This window comes from Nothobranchius furzeri, chromosome 11 (genome assembly GCF_043380555.1).
Source record: "Nothobranchius furzeri strain GRZ-AD chromosome 11, NfurGRZ-RIMD1, whole genome shotgun sequence".
Taxonomy (NCBI): domain Eukaryota; kingdom Metazoa; phylum Chordata; class Actinopteri; order Cyprinodontiformes; family Nothobranchiidae; genus Nothobranchius; species Nothobranchius furzeri.
The window spans coordinates 64,531,552-64,549,777 of NC_091751.1; the positions used below are offsets into that span (position 1 = coordinate 64,531,552).

The 18,226-nt window shown below is 44.4% G+C and overlaps 1 protein-coding gene across 7 annotated transcripts; it reads right to left on the bottom strand.

The window, feature by feature from the left end:
* Positions 1-162: 162 nt before the first annotated feature.
* Positions 163-17,921, bottom strand: LOC107384305 (serine/threonine-protein kinase tousled-like 1-B). Of its 7 annotated transcripts, none has more exons than XM_015957490.3 (22): positions 17,484-17,921; positions 16,264-16,385; positions 15,830-15,898; positions 15,699-15,737; positions 15,501-15,576; positions 15,376-15,419; positions 14,818-14,901; positions 14,633-14,713; positions 14,450-14,542; positions 14,244-14,354; positions 11,741-11,877; positions 11,441-11,632; positions 11,234-11,300; positions 11,015-11,112; positions 8,122-8,203; positions 7,940-8,031; positions 7,619-7,708; positions 7,177-7,346; positions 6,952-7,087; positions 5,926-6,037; positions 5,735-5,842; positions 163-1,513 (listed from the first exon to the last, which is right to left on the bottom strand). In XM_015957490.3, the coding sequence occupies exons 1-22, from the start codon at positions 17,608-17,610 to the stop codon at positions 1,361-1,363; spliced, it is 2,283 nt and encodes a 760-aa protein (XP_015812976.1). In that variant the 5' UTR covers positions 17,611-17,921; the 3' UTR covers positions 163-1,360. The 7 variants fall into 7 exon arrangements, with proteins under 7 accessions (XP_015812976.1, XP_015812975.1, XP_015812980.1 ...); XM_015957489.3 differs by having other exon boundaries at positions 14,818-14,907; XM_015957494.3 differs by having other exon boundaries at positions 14,818-14,907; positions 17,473-17,921.
* Between the last annotated feature and the right edge of the window lie 305 nt (positions 17,922-18,226).

The window sequence follows — 18,226 nt, forward strand, 5'->3', positions numbered from 1 at the left end:
AGCCTGCATGTTAAGCTCAGAGTGACTGATCATTAAAAAAACGGGTAGAAAATAGTTTCTCATTTAAGGTCACCCAAGTGAATTTAATCTGCAGACAAACTTAAACATGTAATACTGCCATCCAGAGACAACGCTGTGTTGTTTACAACTACCACACCTTCATACAGGTAAAAGTTTTATTTACACAAACACTTTGATATATCAATTTGACCTCCAGATTAAGTTAATTATGCAGTAAGTCAGCCAACATGGAGCGTGCTCGCGAGCCCTGCTATGAACAGCATACTGGGTCTTCCCTCTGCATCAGGTCTGTTGGACTTTTACGCTCAAAGAAAATGCAGATAGATGTTGGGTGTCGGCTGCAGCAGAACACGTTGTACGAGCTCTGGAAACTTCCTGTTACCACAGTTCAAGTATGCACTGATGCACGATGAAAGTCGTTCACGTTAAACTAAAAGCAACATTTATAGCAGCGAACTGAGATCAGCGTTAGAATGAAAACAAACTAAAAAGTGAGAAAAGCTTCGTTATAATATGTCTTCCATTAAGTTATGCCCTCTGAACATGAAATGTACAATGCATCATCTGACGGGTTCTGCACAACAGTAAGTGGCTTTTCTCAGCTTGTGTTGAGTCCAGTTCTCTTCAGAAGGGTAGACGAAGACATCTACAACACTGCATTGCAACAATCCGCCCTCAGACATTCAGACTTATACCTGAACAAAAAAAAAAAGCATTAAGACTGAAACACAAATGCTTTCAGCAGACAGGCAATGCATTAAATTTGAACTAGGCCACAAGGCGGAGCGTTGAGTCGAATCTACGATAAACGAGACCTGGATTAGAAGGGTAAATCTAACAAGTTCTATCAGGGTTATGACGTCATGTTTAAATGGTTCCCTGGAGCGTGCACGGTTGATGACATGCAACCATTATTGTTGTGCCTTATTAGAATGGACATGTGTAGTCCAGAGCAACACGAGGGAACAGAGGCCTGATCAGGATGCTGATGCGTGTGGGCGGAGCTACAGGGAGCAGGTGTGGGCGGAGCCTCTGGGAGGTCCTACACAGCTGGGATAAGTCCAGAAGCAAAAGTGCTTGCTTCATTCGTTTCTTGTTTTAAACAAAACTCTTTTGCTTCCATCCGTTTCTGTTCTTGTCCTAAGTCATGCTTAGTGCCGAGTCACAGAGCCGAGTTCACAGGCAACATCCTCCTTTGTCCATTTGATCTGTCCTTTCCTTTATCCACTTCAAAAATAGATTGGGAGAAAAAATATGCAAAAAGCACCGGCCTCCATTATCCTGCGACTGAGACGATCCTGCCTGGAGTTTGACCTGAGGGTCCCATCAGTCTGGCCAGTCAGTAGGTGGGGGGGAGGGATGAGGCAGAGGGTTGCAGGGAGCCGGAGGAGTTGGAACGTCTCATGTGAGGGAGAAGGTAGGAGTCGGAACACAGCTGGTGAACGTCATATCGGTCCTCCTTTCGGTACGCCAGACAGCGGCGGATAAACGCCTAAAGGACAGGAGACAGTTTTAGGACACGAGAGACATCCTGGCTTATTGTCCCATGACCTTCAGACATAAAGCTGCAATGACATATCTGCAAAACAAGCTAGCTTTCAAACACAAGCAGTCACAAAACTCTCACCCCTCCCATCAGGTATCATCTCTAGGCCACGCCCCCGATACCAGAAACCCGCATTGCCAGAGTGAACAAGGGAGCACTAAACAGCAGTTGTCGTTTTCTGGTCCAACCGTTTTTCTGTTTGGGACTCTGGTAGTTTGTCCTGAAGCTGAAGTGGTAGCAGCTGGCTGTTTCTCCCTCTCTGGTATTATTGAGCATGAACTAGGGATGAGCCGGATACTCGTTTCAGATGAGTATCTGGTACGGATAAAGCATTTTTGATGAGTACGAGCATGAAACGAGTAAAACTCATAAATATCTGTAATCGTGCTGAAGGGAAATCCTCATTGGGTAACTGACTGTCTTCATGCTCTGTGATTGGCCAGTCACATAGAGCGTCCGCCCCTCCCTACACACAAAACTCAGCAGCCGGCAGCTCAGTCCGCGTCCGGTCCATCCATCCATCCATCCACACCCACACCCACACACACAGACAGTAACGGATCTCTCTGTGCTTGCTTCACTGTTCACCTTTCTTCAGTACTCCCTATGTTTTCTTCAGTTTGCTTCTTTTTAAAGTTACTTTAAAGTTATTTAAAGTAACTTTTTTCGTAACGTACGTGGTGCATTTGACAAGACAGAGCTGAAAACGGCTCGTGCTGCGTCGGTCACTGCCTCCGCTCCAGTCGGGTTTTTTTTCCTCCCTCTCTCTCTCGTCTTCCTCAGGATCCACTCCCTCTTTCCTATTCATTCTCTCTCTTTCTTTACATTTTTTAATCACAATTGTCTATTTTTTTGCTCATTTTAAATATATTTTAATCATTTTCTAAATTCTTTTTTCTATTTTACATGTTTTGTTTTTGTGAAGCGCCTCGTGATTTTTATCGTGAGAGGCGCTATAGAAAAGATCTTTTCTTCTCTCTCTCTCTTAATTCATGCACTTAAATATTAAAGTTCTGATTTTATTGAAAAACTTGTTCTGTAATAGTTCCTTTACTATTGTGATCAAAAACATTTAAGCTCAACTCTGAGGCTGCTCTGTAAATAGTTTTCAAATAAACAATACACATATCAACTTCTGATCAGACTTAAAATAACGTATTGATGTCAACCACACCAACTTCCGGTTAAACCACACCCACTTCTGAGTTAGGCCACTCCCACTCCGAGTACAGATACAGATAGTGGTGTACTCGCTCATCCCTAGTATGAACCTCTCACACCAATCCTGTTCTGCTGCTAATTACATGAGTGTAATGAAGGGAGGACCCAGGGAAGTGCGGTCTGAGCTGTGTTGAAGTTTCTGGATAAATGCTTTTGTCGGGCATCTTAGTTTTAGTCGACAAAGATTTTTGTTTTAAGTTTCATAGAGAAATAAGAGTAATAATCTAACACATGAATGTATGTCATTCCTGTACTCCGAGCTACTGGAGGGAGTTTCACACAAACATTATTTATTCTTAGCTGGCCCAGATTTCTCCAGTAAAACAATAATCCCCAGACTGGTATCCTGTATATTATTCATTGATGCAGATGTGTGCATCATTCAGTAGATTTTCACAGATGAAATGTATGATTTTCTTTCCTTAACAGAACGGACTCTTAGGAAGCATACAGAGTATTCTACTCAATATTTAAATATAATAAATAGGGGTGGGACTCGATGAAAAAGTCATCTAATGAACTAGAAGCTTTGTGATTAATTAAACTTTATCGCATTTTAAATCGTTCCAAGAAAATTTGCCCCAAACTATTTTTTATTAAAAATAATGAGGCAGAGAATCAAACATTAGACATGGATATTATTGTAAACTCAAGCTCTTAATTTATAATAAAAATAAAACGAAATGAATTCATTGATGCCCAGTTATGGGAAAAAATTGGCAGCTTCTTAACACATAACCATAAAAATCAGGTCTACAATACATGGGAGCGGGTCTAAGTCTCAGGGCAACGCCATATTAGATGTCATGTTTCCTTCTATGGGAGCCCTTGAGGACAAAACACATTTACTGATTTGTAACAAACAGTTATCAAACTTTCACCATTCATACGCCTTGAGTTACACATTTACCTCTTCACTTGTTGCCATTGATAAAAGAGTCGGCTGTGCTCGTTATTTTGCTGAAGTTTGCCCTCCCCAGGGCTTTTGGACCATAATGGACATCCGTAGGTAAGGTCTTACTCCAACACAAAACTACTGCTTGCTTGCAACAATTTAGGTATCAACTGCCCCTATCACCAGGAAAAACACACGCTGTCACTTTAAAGTGATCAAAACTGCGGTTAGGTTTGTGCTGGAAAGCCGCGTTGGAACGTCTGTTGTAAAGTACTCCACAATGTCGTAAAGAGCCGCGACGCGGTGTTTGAGATAGAGCTGGTGCCCATCTTCAGCACCGAGATGCGGCGCTCCCCCTGTGCCCACTCTCATCAACTATAATGGCTTCCATTTCAAATGAAGACACGAGCGTCCGCCTCAGGTGTGCCCCAGGCTTTAGTGTCTTTAAATGTATACTTTGGCAAAGTCCATCTACTTAAATGCAGTAATGTTTTTCCATAGCACCCATAGTGTTGTGCATTTTCACGAGCCTACAGAATTTATATAAATAACCCAGTTCTGCTGTTGAGCATCAACAGAGATGCTCATTAACATTTAAATGGGCTTAAACTGTTAAAAAGCAGGAATGTCACCCGTTATGGGCTCGACACACGGGAGGCGACAAACGACCGCGATCAGCAAAATTTGTCGCTGTCGCTTTTATTACCTGACACACGGGAGGCGACCCGCGGCAGCGGCCAGCGGCAAAGCCGTCCACGCGTTCTGTTCCATGGCGAAATCGAAACTTCCGTTGTTTTGATTGGCTGTGTCAGGTTGGAGGGAATGAAGGTTATTTAAGCTGTTCAGAGGTAATAAAGTGGTAGATATGATGTTTCACAAGGTGCTGCTAGAGTTATGTGAAAGCTTACTTCTGATTTTACTATAAAACATAATAATAAACTTCTCCTCCATGTTTGCTCTGAGGTGTACGGAGCATCATGCACGCTCATTGGTCAGTGAATGAAACCTCCGTTGATTGGTCCTCGTCCGAGCGACAGCGATGAAAAGTTGAAAATGTTTCAACTTTCTGGGATCGCGTCGCTGGGTCGCCTGTGCACGACACGTGCACAAGCGCAAAATTTCACACACACGTTTTTCACATTTCGCTTAGTAGGAGGGAGACCCGCGATTATCGCTTTGTCGCGCATGTCTCATTGAAAATGAATGGAGGAGAGGCGATGTCGCCTCCCGTGTGTCGAGCCCATTTTCTAGGAACCAGGGAGCAGAGAAAATAATCCTGAGCCACTGACTTCAAAACACTCTTCTTAAATGTGTTCTGATAAAGCCGGTTAAAAACCGTCATTTCCTTCTTCTATCTGCCCAAAAGCATGACTGCAGCGGCAGCACCATTACTTTTAGCTTTGTGAGACAGGAAGAAATGTGCATTTAAGAATAAGGCTCGTCAACGAAACCCTTTGCGTGTACGTAATTTTCACTTCAGAAGTGCAGGGGACATGGGGGGGGGATCTTTACAGTATGCTCTAATGGGAAACAGACTTCAACACAAACGGTTGTTTTCCGCTTTGTCCTAGTGCTCAACCAGTGTCAATTTAATATAAAGTAAAACTGTTTTTGGATGGTAAAAAGTGCAGGGGTCAAAACTTGACTTCGGAAAATTACGGTCATGCGTGTCTCGTCATGCTCTAGTCACCAAAGAGTCATTTTTAGTGGTCAACGTCTTGTGTTCGTTATGAGAAAAGGGGGCTTCAATGAAATGAATTAAGTCCAAAAAAATTCTGATTAAGAGGCAAGAAAACATGTTTTGAGCTAGCTTGATTTGCAGATTTGCTAATACAGCTTTAGGAACATGGACACATAAATAGAGCAATGAAAATATGAACAGCTGGATTCATAGTTTGATCTGTTTTAAAATGGTGGTTTTTAAACACCACAATAAACTCAGATAAACTCAATTCTTTTAGATGACTACATTAAAAAGGAGCTGGTAGAGAAAAACCTCATCATTACTGTTATAGCGCCTTCTAGAGTCCATAAACAATCATGAGCGTCACCTTGGCCTCGGTGCTGGCCTGGGGTTTAGCTGGAAACTGGACCTCTGTGGCTTTGAGGATGGTGTTTTCCTGAAGGATGTCCTGCTGGGACTGATTATGGCCAAACGGCTGGAAACACAACACAACAGAGATGTTTCCACAACTCCACAAACACCCAAAAGCTGCACATGCACACCGGGTTGATGCTGTACCTTGCGCCCATAGAGGCATTGGAAGAAGATCACCCCCACAGACCAGACGTCCACTTTGTTCGAGATCTTAGGTGGTTCCTTCCCCACCACAAAACACTCCGGTGGGAGGTACCTAACCGGACCAGAACACATTTAGCTACAGCCAATGAAAGGCTTTGCTTGTGTCCATCCAGGAGTTTGTCCATGAACCACAGCTACAACAGCTTCACTTCTGGTGTCAACTTGAATGAAGATGGCCACCATGGCTAATGGATGTTAGCAATCACAACTTGGCTACTAACATCATGTGTTAGTAGCCAAGTTGATCATAACAGATCTTTAGAGATCAGTGATACTACGAGAGCCTGCATAAAGGTACTTTTAGGATTTGACCAAAACAGACACCACTTCTCAACACCAGGCGATACCAAGGCCCTGTCCACACGTAGCCGGGGATCTGCCAAAACGTAGATATTTCTTTTGGCCTGTCATCCACACGAAAACGGAGTTTTTTCACACGAAAACGGATCTTTTTAAAAACTCCGGCCAAATTGAAGATCTACGTTTTCTCCGTTTTGGGTGTCTGCGTGTGGACAGACAAAACCGGAGCTTTAAGGTCCGCAACGTCACTTTCCACGACAGAAAATGCTGACATCACGTGTGCGACCTGTGTTTACACTAGCCGACAGCATGGATGCCCTCAGAGCTGCGCTCGCTTTATCAATTGTCCAAGCGCTTTTTGCTCGTTTGTTTTTGCAAGCAGAATTACTGCTCCTTGCGGAAGACCACAGACGAAGGACGAGGTTAAGAACGGAGGAAGTACTGCCACCTACAGGTCTGGCATGTCCTTAACAACGTATTTATCCGGGTACGTGTGGACTACCACCTACGTTTTTTTAAAACGGGGTGGTGTGGATGCAAGGTTTTGGAGGAGCGGATATTCGTTAAAAAAACCGGCTACGTGTGGACTAGGCCTAAGGTGTGTGTGTGTGTGTGTAAAGGCTCAGTTGATGTGTTGATGGGACTTTAGGAGTTCGAGCATCTCACCAGTAGGTACCAGCCCCCTGCGACGTCAGGTCCATCCCATCTACACCATAATTATCATCGTCCATGATCTTGGACAGACCAAAGTCTGTGATTTTAATTTCGCCACACGCGGTACCGTCCACCAACAAGATGTTACCTATGCAGCACACAAACAGAACCAATGAGTACTCAACAGGTCACCTGACTCGGATGAATACGGTTTTCCAATGGCGTCTTTCTGGACACCTGGTTTAAGGTCGTAGTGGATGATGGGAGGTTTGATTTCGTTGAGGTAACGCAGAGCGCTGACTATCTGCATGACAATAGAGCGGGCCTCTTTCTCTGGCATCAGCTTATTTTGCTTCAGGTAGAAGTCCAAGTCGTTTCCCTCACAGAACTCCAGGACTGTGCAGAATCTGATGACGGGAAACAATCACTCAGGAGCTGAAAATAGAGCTTAGCAAGTTCTTAAAAGTGGTTTCTTCCAGAGCAGGAAAACAGGCCTGAAGTACAAGAAAAGGCACCCCTTCACCCCATAGGTCAGAGGTCAGGGTCAGGGCTTGATCAGATCAGATCAATTCTAAACACAAACTGTTCATGCTGTAAACCTGAAGCTCGAACGGTTATGGGGGGAACCACCTCGGGATGTGTGAACACAGCAGGACTGCAGCAAGCAGAGGTCACTCACGTGTCAGTATCCAAGGAGAAATAGTCATACAGTTTGACTATTCTGGGATGGTCCAGCTGCTTGTGTATCCGGTACTCCCTGCATGCATGCCTGAAAAAGAAGAAGAGTCAAAGTGTGTGTGTGTGTGTGTGTGTGTGTGTGTGTGTGTGTGTGTGTGTGTGTGTGTGTGTGTGTGTGTGTGTGTGTGTGTGTGTGTGTGTGTGTGACATTTACAAGAGTCTGGGGTGATCCTATCACAAGTAACAACATTACTGCCACAAGTGCCGACTAGAATTCCTCCTACACAGCTCTTGTGCAGATGTGAGCATAAGTGAGACCTACTTGTGGTAGTTTTCCTTCTTCTCCTCTCTCCAGTTCTTGTTGAGCTGGTGGATTTTAACCGCTGCATATCGCTGTTCGAACAGGTCAAAAGCCTGCATGTGGCAAATAAGCAAACACACACACACACACTTGGCCTTCAAACATGCTTTTAAACAAACGAGTAGTGCTGAAGCGAGCGTTACCTTGTAGACTTCACTGAAGCCGCCTCTGCCCAGCAGGTGCAGCAGCAGGTACCTCTCATTCAGAGTAGGATGGTCTTTAAATCTGTGAGGAGAACAAGTTCAGCAGTTCAAACGTTTTGTTGCAGATCATTTTGCACAAGACCGTTGTTCGCGTTGCCTGTTGGCTCAGACCAACATCCTGTGCTCAGTGACTGATGATCAGCTGAGGCTGAAAGGAGCTCTTTCTCTGACTCACACACTTCCTCTTCTGCTCATTTTCCTCCAGAAAAACAAGGATCCACTCATTTTAAAGCTCATGTGGAACAGAATAACTACAACTCAAAGCTGATTGGAGGGAGGATGTGTTTAGCATTCAAGCTGGACACACGGATGCACAACAGTGCTGACATTTTAATCGTTATGGTGTCATTTGTCTTTTACGCAGTGATAGTCACTCATTTCCCATCAAAGTAGGGATGCACTGATACTTGTAAGTGGCTTCACTGTAAATTGCCATTTCTGTTCACCCAATATTTTAGTTTTGTGATCATTTCTATCAATATATTTTATTTTTTCTCTACCTCAGTCTATTCCTGTTGAAAGAAGAGAAGAAAATAAAACCTGTATTCCAATTCATTGCATTGTTTTGTGTAGTAGAAGTATCTAATCGGTAGTGATGGGTCCAGCAACACTGATGCGTCAGCGCGTGTATCTAGCTCATAGAGCGAGACCCCTTGTCAGTGCGCGTGTCATTTAGGAGGTAGTCACGTGACTGATACAGCTGCAGTTTCGCTGGTCAGTGAAGTACCGGACCGTGTTTAAACGGAGGAGCGTCTCTGCCTGTCAACGGGATGAGTTTCTGTCAAAAAGGACACATTTGAAGCTAAATGATTCCACTGATACATCATGGAGCCAGAGAGAACACAGAATGTGGTCCGTGAGGAAGCATTTTGTTCTTTTTATTTCGTTTTATTTCCTCGTTTCATCTTTTTCCTCTCCTTTTGTGCTTGATCCATCAGATTTTAGTTTTTTTTATTCCTTTTTTACATCATTCATTTTATTTTCTGCAGGTTAAATGTCGCATTTGTTCAACTGAACTTTCATACAATAATAAAAGAATGCCGTCAATGCTGAGACGTCACAGGAAAAAAACGCATGCGGAAATTGGCCGTGGGTGCCGATCAGACTGGCCCACATTGGGTAAACGGCTCAGCAGGACTTGATGTCAGCAGAGTCTAGTCTGCAAAGATGTTCATGGTCCAGCAGGTGTCAGTAGACAAACGGTGCCACAGCGTTGACACAGTTTGGGTAATGTGCTGAAACTCTTCAGCAGGCTTCATCAACTCATTACTAGTAATTGCATTGGCGAGTCCTCAGATTCAAGTATCAGTTTGGAAAAAAGTGGCATCGTTGCATCCCTACATCAAAGAAAAGTCTTCCTACCACAGTTTGTGTGCATTCGTATCATCCTAGGAACCATGTTGTATATGGTACTTTGTCCCCTGGTGGGGTCTCTCAGGACAAACTGGTCTCATGAAGGAATCAAAAGAACCTTTATGAGAGAACAAGCCAAGAACCAGACTACCCAGTCCAGTCATCCACCTGTGGACTCCCCACCTACAGGAGGACTATAAAGGGTCCGGTCCACTGCTGACTCAGGGGCAGACCAAGACTGTGGGATGGGTGTTAGATGGTGCTCGAACCACAGCACTCTGGGGTCTTCTGGGCATGTCCTGCTGGCAGCAGGTCCCCAGGCTGACTCAGGACACGTTGGAGGGATTATGTCTCCACACTAGCCAGGAAACACCTTGGGATCCTGCTGGTGGAGGCTGATGGGGAAAGGAAGGTTTGGGCCTCTCTCCTGGAGTTGCCACCCCCGTGATCCAGATAAGCAAACAAAAGTGAACAGAGGGACAGAAGATGGGAACAGGACTCCAGCAGGACAAAAACAACTCAATCACCATCTCACATCTATAACACACCTATCTGCCCGCCATGGCTTTACTGCAAAAGGAACTTCTGAGCATTTAAAAAGAAAGCACATTAAAATCCTTCTTCAACGCCGCTTCTTGTGAAGCTCTCAGTCTGTGATGATGAAGGCGAGACGATTGTGTTCATTTTTCTGTGTCTCCATAACGACTGAAAGGTGTGACAAAGGAGATTTTCTCTGACTGCTACGTTGATTTGTTAAAAGAAGCCAAAACAAGATAACGTCCTTCACTCCATTTTCAGTGGTCTCCAGGAGGATTGAATGCCTTGTAAGTCGTACTCTGGGGAAAAAAGCCCTGGTGCACCCGTGACAGCACAGAGAAGTCAGCTGGAGGAGAAAGCAGCTTCAGACGGCAGGATTAGGAGTCTTATTTCCACATTTGGACGCTTCTCCTCTGATGGGCTAACACCAACACGACTAGCACTGACTGCTCTGCTACGTTGACGTTCAATCTCCACAAATAACATAAGCCTGGAGGAGTTCTGCTGTGTGGTGGAGTTGCTAATGCTAACGGTTAGCTTCTACTAGCCGAGACGTTCTCTGCCGTTTCCTGGACACTAAACCAACATCAGCCTTCCCCGTCACAAGTCAAGATGGGTGAGTCCATCAACGTTAAGTGATGGTATGATGTAGATCTGTCAGGAGTTTGCTTTAGACGCCTCACAGCAAAACTGATTGTTTTAAACAGCTCTTATTTTCTATTAGTGCTCAGACGATGTGTTGTCAATTCATCTCAGCTTCTACCACGTCAAACTGTAGCGCATCATCTGTAAATCAGGCCGAGTTAGAGCCAGAATTGTGTTTGCCAAGTAGTTTTGTAAAATATCTAAATTAGATCGCGCTCTGGATAGTTGTGTTGTCTTTAAAAATGTCTAAAGGCCACCTGGTTCTCCTGAATGGAACCCTAACCCTGAATGCACTCACGCTGAGCTGTCCTCATTGTTTATCCTCTTCAGCTCTCTGATGTGAAGGTTCCTCACCCGCTCCAAACGCTCCAGCTCTGCCTGGATCTCAGCTTCCTCCTGGACACCCATCACAGAGAATCCACACAACACTCATGTTTAGTTGGCCTTTTTAAAAGAATCCAGAGAAATGTCTCAGTCTGACTCGGTGTTGGAAGCAGGTCTAAACTCTAAAACTGACCTTTTTTAAGTGTCCAAGGCGAAGCTTAAAGATTTCTTCCTGCTCATGGTATTCAGCAAGTGTCAGGCTGTGGAACATGAACATCTAAGTCTCCTCACAGAATAAAAACTGTATTCATAAGCTTGGTTCAGCCTTATTGATAAGATTAATTAAAGTTTGTGTGACTAGCTTTACTGTGCAGCATCCTGAGATGATCTCTCTACTCACAGCTGAGGCAGCGAGGGCTTGAGGAAGGGGTCCGAGTCGTTGCCATTGACCACCTTAGTTTTGCGCTGCTTGGGCTCAGAAGTGGAAGCCACAGAGAGGGAGGGAGATGCAGGGTTTGGAGGCTTCCTCTTGGCAAGCAGTTTCCTCTGTCGCTCGATGTCCTCCCTCTGCTGGTTGATGCTCTCCTGCTGCCTGCAATAGGAAAACAAACCGGAGAGAGAGAGAACAGGTCAAAGGTCCAGGCTGTCAAATCAAACAGGCTCAGAAAACGAATCCATGTCTGAAGGATTCTGGTCTCACTTGATGAGGTTTTGAAACGCGTGTCCGTCGGTCCACTGCTCTGTGTAGGAGGCGCCGTGTCGGACGGTGGTGAAGTGACCGAGGCGGAGGCGATCTCGCATGCTCTTCTCACGACATGACTGCTTCTCCTGGGTGCTCTGTGGAAGGAAGCCAGACAGAGGCTGAAGGTTTAAAGTTAAAGTCCCATTAGTCATCACACATCAGTGAAATTCATCTCCGCATTTGACCCATCCCCGTGGGGAGCAGTGTTGGGAGTAACGCGGTACAAAAGTAATTAATTACTGTAATGCATTGCTTTTTGCTGTAATGTGGTAATGTAAGGCATTACAGGGAAAGAAAATGGTAATATTTACTCGGTACAATTGTCAGTAACGCAGTAATTACAATGCATTTTTAAACCCAGAATCAAGATGTGGATTTCCTAAAAAGTCAAATTGCGGGAAGCCTGAAAAAAGATCCAGTATCTACATATATGCGTCATTTATGGACTCAGCTTTGCGGGCATTCTATGAGCAGAGAGGACGCAGCGGTGACGGCTCAAATACTCCAGCTGCGTCCTGCGCGCGGCCGCTGTTATGTTCACAAAATCGCTCCACCAAAACAAAGTCATTCATTTGCGATCGTTTATATCAGCTCATATTCTCTGGTACTTCATGTAATTTTCAGCTGAGTTCATAATCTGTGCCCCAGTGATTTCAGCTCATTGTTGCTGGAGCGCATATTAAGCTTTTTATGCGTTCGGTAGATCCCTTTGGCTGATTAGTTAGAAAGTAGAAAATCTAGGAAACAGTTTTTCTGGAAGACGGAGAAAACATGCAGCATGCAGGAAGGTTAGAGAGAGACAGGGCAGGAAATTATTCAAATAAAATCAAGAAAACAAAACAAAGTGCTTGAAAAGAAAAAAAGTAGGTAGATTTATCCCCAATACACATTTTTACCAGTGAAAAGCAATAATAAATAAACATTTAATATTTATACATGTGATAGAATCAGATCACCCCAGAAGTCAGTCCCACATCCAGGGCCGTATCAAGGCATTTGGGGACCAAGGCAAATATAGGCTTGGAGCCCCCACCACCTCACTCCCTGCTCAGTTAATATAAGATGGCAGCGTGCTGAGAGTACAGATTGTTGTTGCTTTTATTTAATAAACAATCATTTTAAAGCATATCGGACTGTTTTTAACAGCAATCCTAGCTCAGACACCACATCACCTTCCACATATATGTCATGAGCTCACTGAGCGTCACATTACCAGATTCATATTGAAGTTGTATTGGTGAAAGTAACTTAAAGTAATTGTAGCGTGTTACTACATACTAGCTGGGAAAATGTGACCTTTGTCACAAATTAGAGGACCTTAATGACGCTACATAATGCATAAGTAGTGTAATGCCTTACATTTTAAAATCAGTAATAGTGTAATGTAATGAATTACTTAAAAATGAGGGTAACAAGTAATAAATAATGCATTACAGTTTTGAAGTAACTTGCCCAACACTGGTGGGGCGTGGTGACCTGCAGCTATGGCCGCACTCAGGAACTATTTAGTGACATTTCTGTGACTCAAGGTGGTACAGCTTCTTAGAGGGACATGAACGTTACCAACCTACACACATCTTCTCATTTTATTTTTATTACCAAATTTGTTGACATGGGAAAAATTCTCTCGATAAAAGTCGAAAATTTTGATAACGTTAAATTTTCGATTTATTGCTCAGCCCTAGTCTCATTGTTAAGGTCTTTGGTATGACCCAACCGGGATCTGAACCCAGATCTCCCCGTCCCAGGGCGGACACTGTACCACTGAGAAGGTCAATCGTTTATCAGCAGTATGAGCTGAGAGGGACGGTGTTACGATGGTGTTTCAACTAAAACGAACAATGCTCCAGAGCCACAATATCAATGTGATAAACATCCTAAAACGTAAGTTACACCTCCATGCAGAAAATGCATCCACGTACAGAAACAACAGAAATGAAGGCAACAGGTGGCTGCTGTGGATGTTCAACTTTATGCTGCTGATCCAAGTCGTTTGATTTTGAGTACCTGCTGATTCAGATGATCCGATAATTCAGCAATGCATTAAAATGAGAAAAAAATGAACAAATCCAAGTTGCACCTAATTATTATCATTATTATTATTAATGCATCACTTTCTTTCTGCATTTGCCATTTTCTTAGTTTACCTGCCAAAAAACATCACTCATTCAGGAAGTACATTAATAAACATGTTAATATCAAGAATGTAATTAATAGTTGCCTCAAGTTGTTTATTTACTCTTGTGTGTGGCTGTAACAAGCTATCAGTGTCAGCCTACTGAGTTAGTGGCTTTAGCTGCAGGACGCTCAGGCTAGCGCGCTACGCTACACATCACAGAGATTTCGAATGCAAACAGAGTAAATTCATCATCAGTTCAGTTTGATGACCCAACTAGACTTGTACGTCTTTGTACGTCGCTGTGGCTCGGATCTAAACCTGTTGACTTGGAGCAACACAAACCTTTTCCATTAGTAGCTTCTTGCTCATGGTTATGCACTTGTTCAGTCTCTCCTTGTATTTCTCCAGGAGCTTTTGTTGTTCATCAATCTGTCTCCGTAAGTCACAATTAGCCTGTTGGACGGAGCATAGGAGGGACAGAATAAAACTCACACGTGTGGTCCAAAACAACTGATAAACATCGTAGACGTTTAGAAGACAGAACACACTCTCAGCAGGTCATCTATTCGGCCCTCTTTCTTCTCCAGGTCCAGACTCTTGTTGCTCTCCAGGGCAGCGAGTTTCAGGCCTGTCAGCTCAGTCTAGAAGCAGGAAACAAGCAGAGGTACATGTAAGACATGTTGCACCCACTATATCGTGTATTTATGATGAGGACAAGCGAGCTTTTGTACCTGGACACATCTGCTTAAAGACGCTTTAAGACCGTGTTCCACAAAGCAAAGACTGGTGGGAGAGGAGCTATTCTGTCGGACCTACAAAAACAAAAGTCTTTTTTTTTAACACGAACCTTTTCTGACACACACATAGATAATCACGTCAAAATTCCCCGGGCAAGGGTTAACTCAGGAATCCTCACGATAGAACTCGGAGCAGAGTGGGAGCTCTGTGGAGATCGGCGGACGGACGGGAGACCTCGAACTGGACTTGATCCATTTCCACCCTGGAACTTTCCAGAGAGAATAAACTTAAAGAGCAAGTCACCCCCTACAAGAAACTTACTTCACTCCCACTTCCTGTTTGAAAAATGCAACAAATGCTGTTGCCTAGCAGACCGAGAGGGCGGAGCCGCTAACACACACACACACACACACACACAGGCTCACAACGACACTGTGACATCATATGGTACCAGTTTACATCATAGTATACCTCTTAGCCAATATGGATGGCAGATTTAAATTCAAATGCATTGCAGTTTTTACCTGACAACGGCACAACACTGATAGTTTTAGGCAGAAAATTTAAATTTTAACTAAAATACACTAAAGTGCGAAACTATTGACTACACGTGTCTGCAGCACGATTTGACATGCATTTCTATAGTTTATCAGGGAAAAAAATGTTGATTTGGGGGTGACTTGAGTTCAAATGATCAAGATTCCTGAGAAAACGCAGAAAAACTTTGTATACTCACGTCAAAATAATCAATGATCTTGGGTCCGCGTGTGGGAGTCTTCCCTGTAGAAAAAGTTCAATTAAATTTAAGAGCAGGATGTCAGGAATTTGTTTCAACTGGTTGAATGTGGCCATCAGTCGTACCTTGACTGCTCTCAGAATAGGTATCAGCTTTCCTCTTCCTCCCCCTGGACGATTCGGAGTGCTTCTTCTCCGGGGTCTGTGAATCAATATGTAATAAAAGGAGGGGGAAAAAAACTATCAGAAATCCCCCGTGTTTTACCTAACACAGAAGACACGGGTGTTTGGCAGGGAAGAGCAGCAGGAAGAGAAAGTACATACTGAGTAGGCAGGAGAGCCTCCTCTTTTCAAATCAGAGTTCTAGAAGGAAAGCAGAAGAAGAGGTGGAGGTAGTGGGAGAGACAACAACAAGCAACATCCTCTTCTTGTGTTAAACTCAGAGTGAGCTTTACCTCAGACTCCTTGTCGCTGGATGAGCCCAAACTTCCATAGCTATGGTTTGAAGAGTCATTGGCCAGACCCTGCACCAACACAAAAACAACGGCGTGCAACAGCAGGGTCAGTACAGTTTCATTTAGGACACGAACTCAACAGAGAAGCCTGGCTGAAGCGGGCCTTCAGTCTGCCACATCTGACAGGAATGCAGAGTCTTAACTATTAGGGCGTGTCGCTTGGCCACTTTCCAACACAAGATCATTTCCAAGAACTGGGACTCCTTTTTATGAAAACAGGAACCTTTAACCTGCTTTACCATCATGGGAACCAGGGCTTGGTTTTACTACATTTGTCACATCAAACTTTCCGACGGTGCTGCTTCAGCTTGTCTGGTTTCTGCATCATCTCTCAAGATGGAGGCTTTAGGGTTTTTTTTCTGTGCTGCTGTTACCTTAGCACCTCCACTAGTGCTCCCAGTGCTGCCTACGGTGTTGCCGCTGACAGCTCCTGTAAACCTGGCCTCCAGCAGCTCCTGTCTCCTGGGGTCCAGGCTGTGCAGCTCCTCCATGGGGCCTGACAAGAAGACAAAGGTGTCATCGGCGACAACTCATCACAACCGGCAGGAAAATAACGCCACGCAAAGAAACTATAGGCAGAGAAATGACTAGAACTCAAAATAAAACAGTGACCATTTTAGATTCTTAGAGACAAGTCAGCAAGTCTCCATCATACAGTATTCTAAAATCAAACACTTTGAGGGGAGTAAGTTAAAACTGACCATCTATTTCACCCTAAAATCACACCAATAAACCTCAGTGAATGCATTAAATCACACACAGCCCTGTCATACATGTAAGACTGTACGTGCCGTCTGATCTAGTACAACCAGTTTCCACCCAGGGAGCTCACACAGGTCTTCTGCTGCTCAAGTGTTTGTTTCCCTGTTGGACATTTCCTGGCTGTCATCTTTTCATGGCTTCTGGCTCTGAGGCAGGCCTTAAAAGGCATAATGGAAATTAGAACAGCGCCAGGAGCAGCAGGGAGGTGATCTCAGGGCAAATTTGATCCATTTGGATTATTAAACAAACACATTGTTTTACTTGTTATTACTCATCATTATCTGATGATTGAATATTACTGTTACATTTCATAGAGATTTAATAACATCGCGTCCAATAATAATAGAGCCGCGTATGTTAATACAACCTCGAAAAGTGTAAGCGTGTGTAAACCTTCATGTCGATCGTCTAAACTATTGAAAAACATCCGGGGGCCTATTTTAGTGAAAACTGGCAGGGACGTGCATTCATGGAAGCACGCAAAGCTACGTTGTTTATCTACCAGCTGGCCGGGGCAGAATTACACTAACATAATAAACAGTCATGGCATCCGACCGCGACCATCGGCAACAAGAGCGGTGTGCGACGTGAACAGTCCCACAAACCAGACAACAAGCTAGCAGCAGCCTCCGTACAAACATGACGGCTGGCTGCTACTTGGACTGGCCCTAAACTGATCTGACAGCTGACGTTTGGCTTCGGCATCAGTGAACTTGACATCCATTTTTACTTCCACTAACGTCAGCTCGACACGCGAAACGGCCCAATGCACTGTCCCCGAACAGAACACATTTTAGGGAGACAGCGAACTGGTCGAGCACCTCTGGTGTACCTTCCTTGCTCTTTGCGGTCGCCGTTATGTGTTGTTGAGAAACCGTTGGGGACGAGGAGAGCTGCGACCAAGATGGCGTCGCCTCCAAACTTCCACCACCACTTCCACTGTTACTTTGGACACTCATGAAGCCACTTTACCGCCGAGAGGAGCCAGCGCACACACTACTGCCGTTAGCGGAAATCCCAAACTCTCGTTCATTGTTTGGCACCTGCAGCAGCCAAACGAACAGGCTAAGAATCCGAAGGCTCGTCCGTCTTTGTGTCACTGCTAGACGCCTGGCATTTTGTCACCCCGTGCGGGTCCTGCGGAGGAGCGGCTTCTTGAAACGGATCCAACGTAACCTTTGCATGATGACCGCACCGCGCGCCTGTCAGCATCCAGCTCGCGAGCGGAGCTTTGATTCCAGTAGGCGAGGCTAATATCGCGAGGCTTGCGCTCACCTAGCAGCGCGAGGAGGGGGATGGCTTGACACCAAAACTGATCTGGGATCGTTTCCTCACAGTCGACCTGAGAACAGTTTCTCTTTGGTTGACTCTGAAACACCCCCAAAAATGGCCGAAAGTTGTTGTTTGTATCAGGAGAGGCGAGAAATGCGAACAGTTAAATTATTCATACATTTAAATTGAAATATATAAACGATTAAAAAAAACAGATATGTACGTTAGAACCTCATCAAACCTGCTCTCTACTGTGAGCCCACCGTGTACAGTCAGTGTGTATGTCTTGTATAACTTTTACAG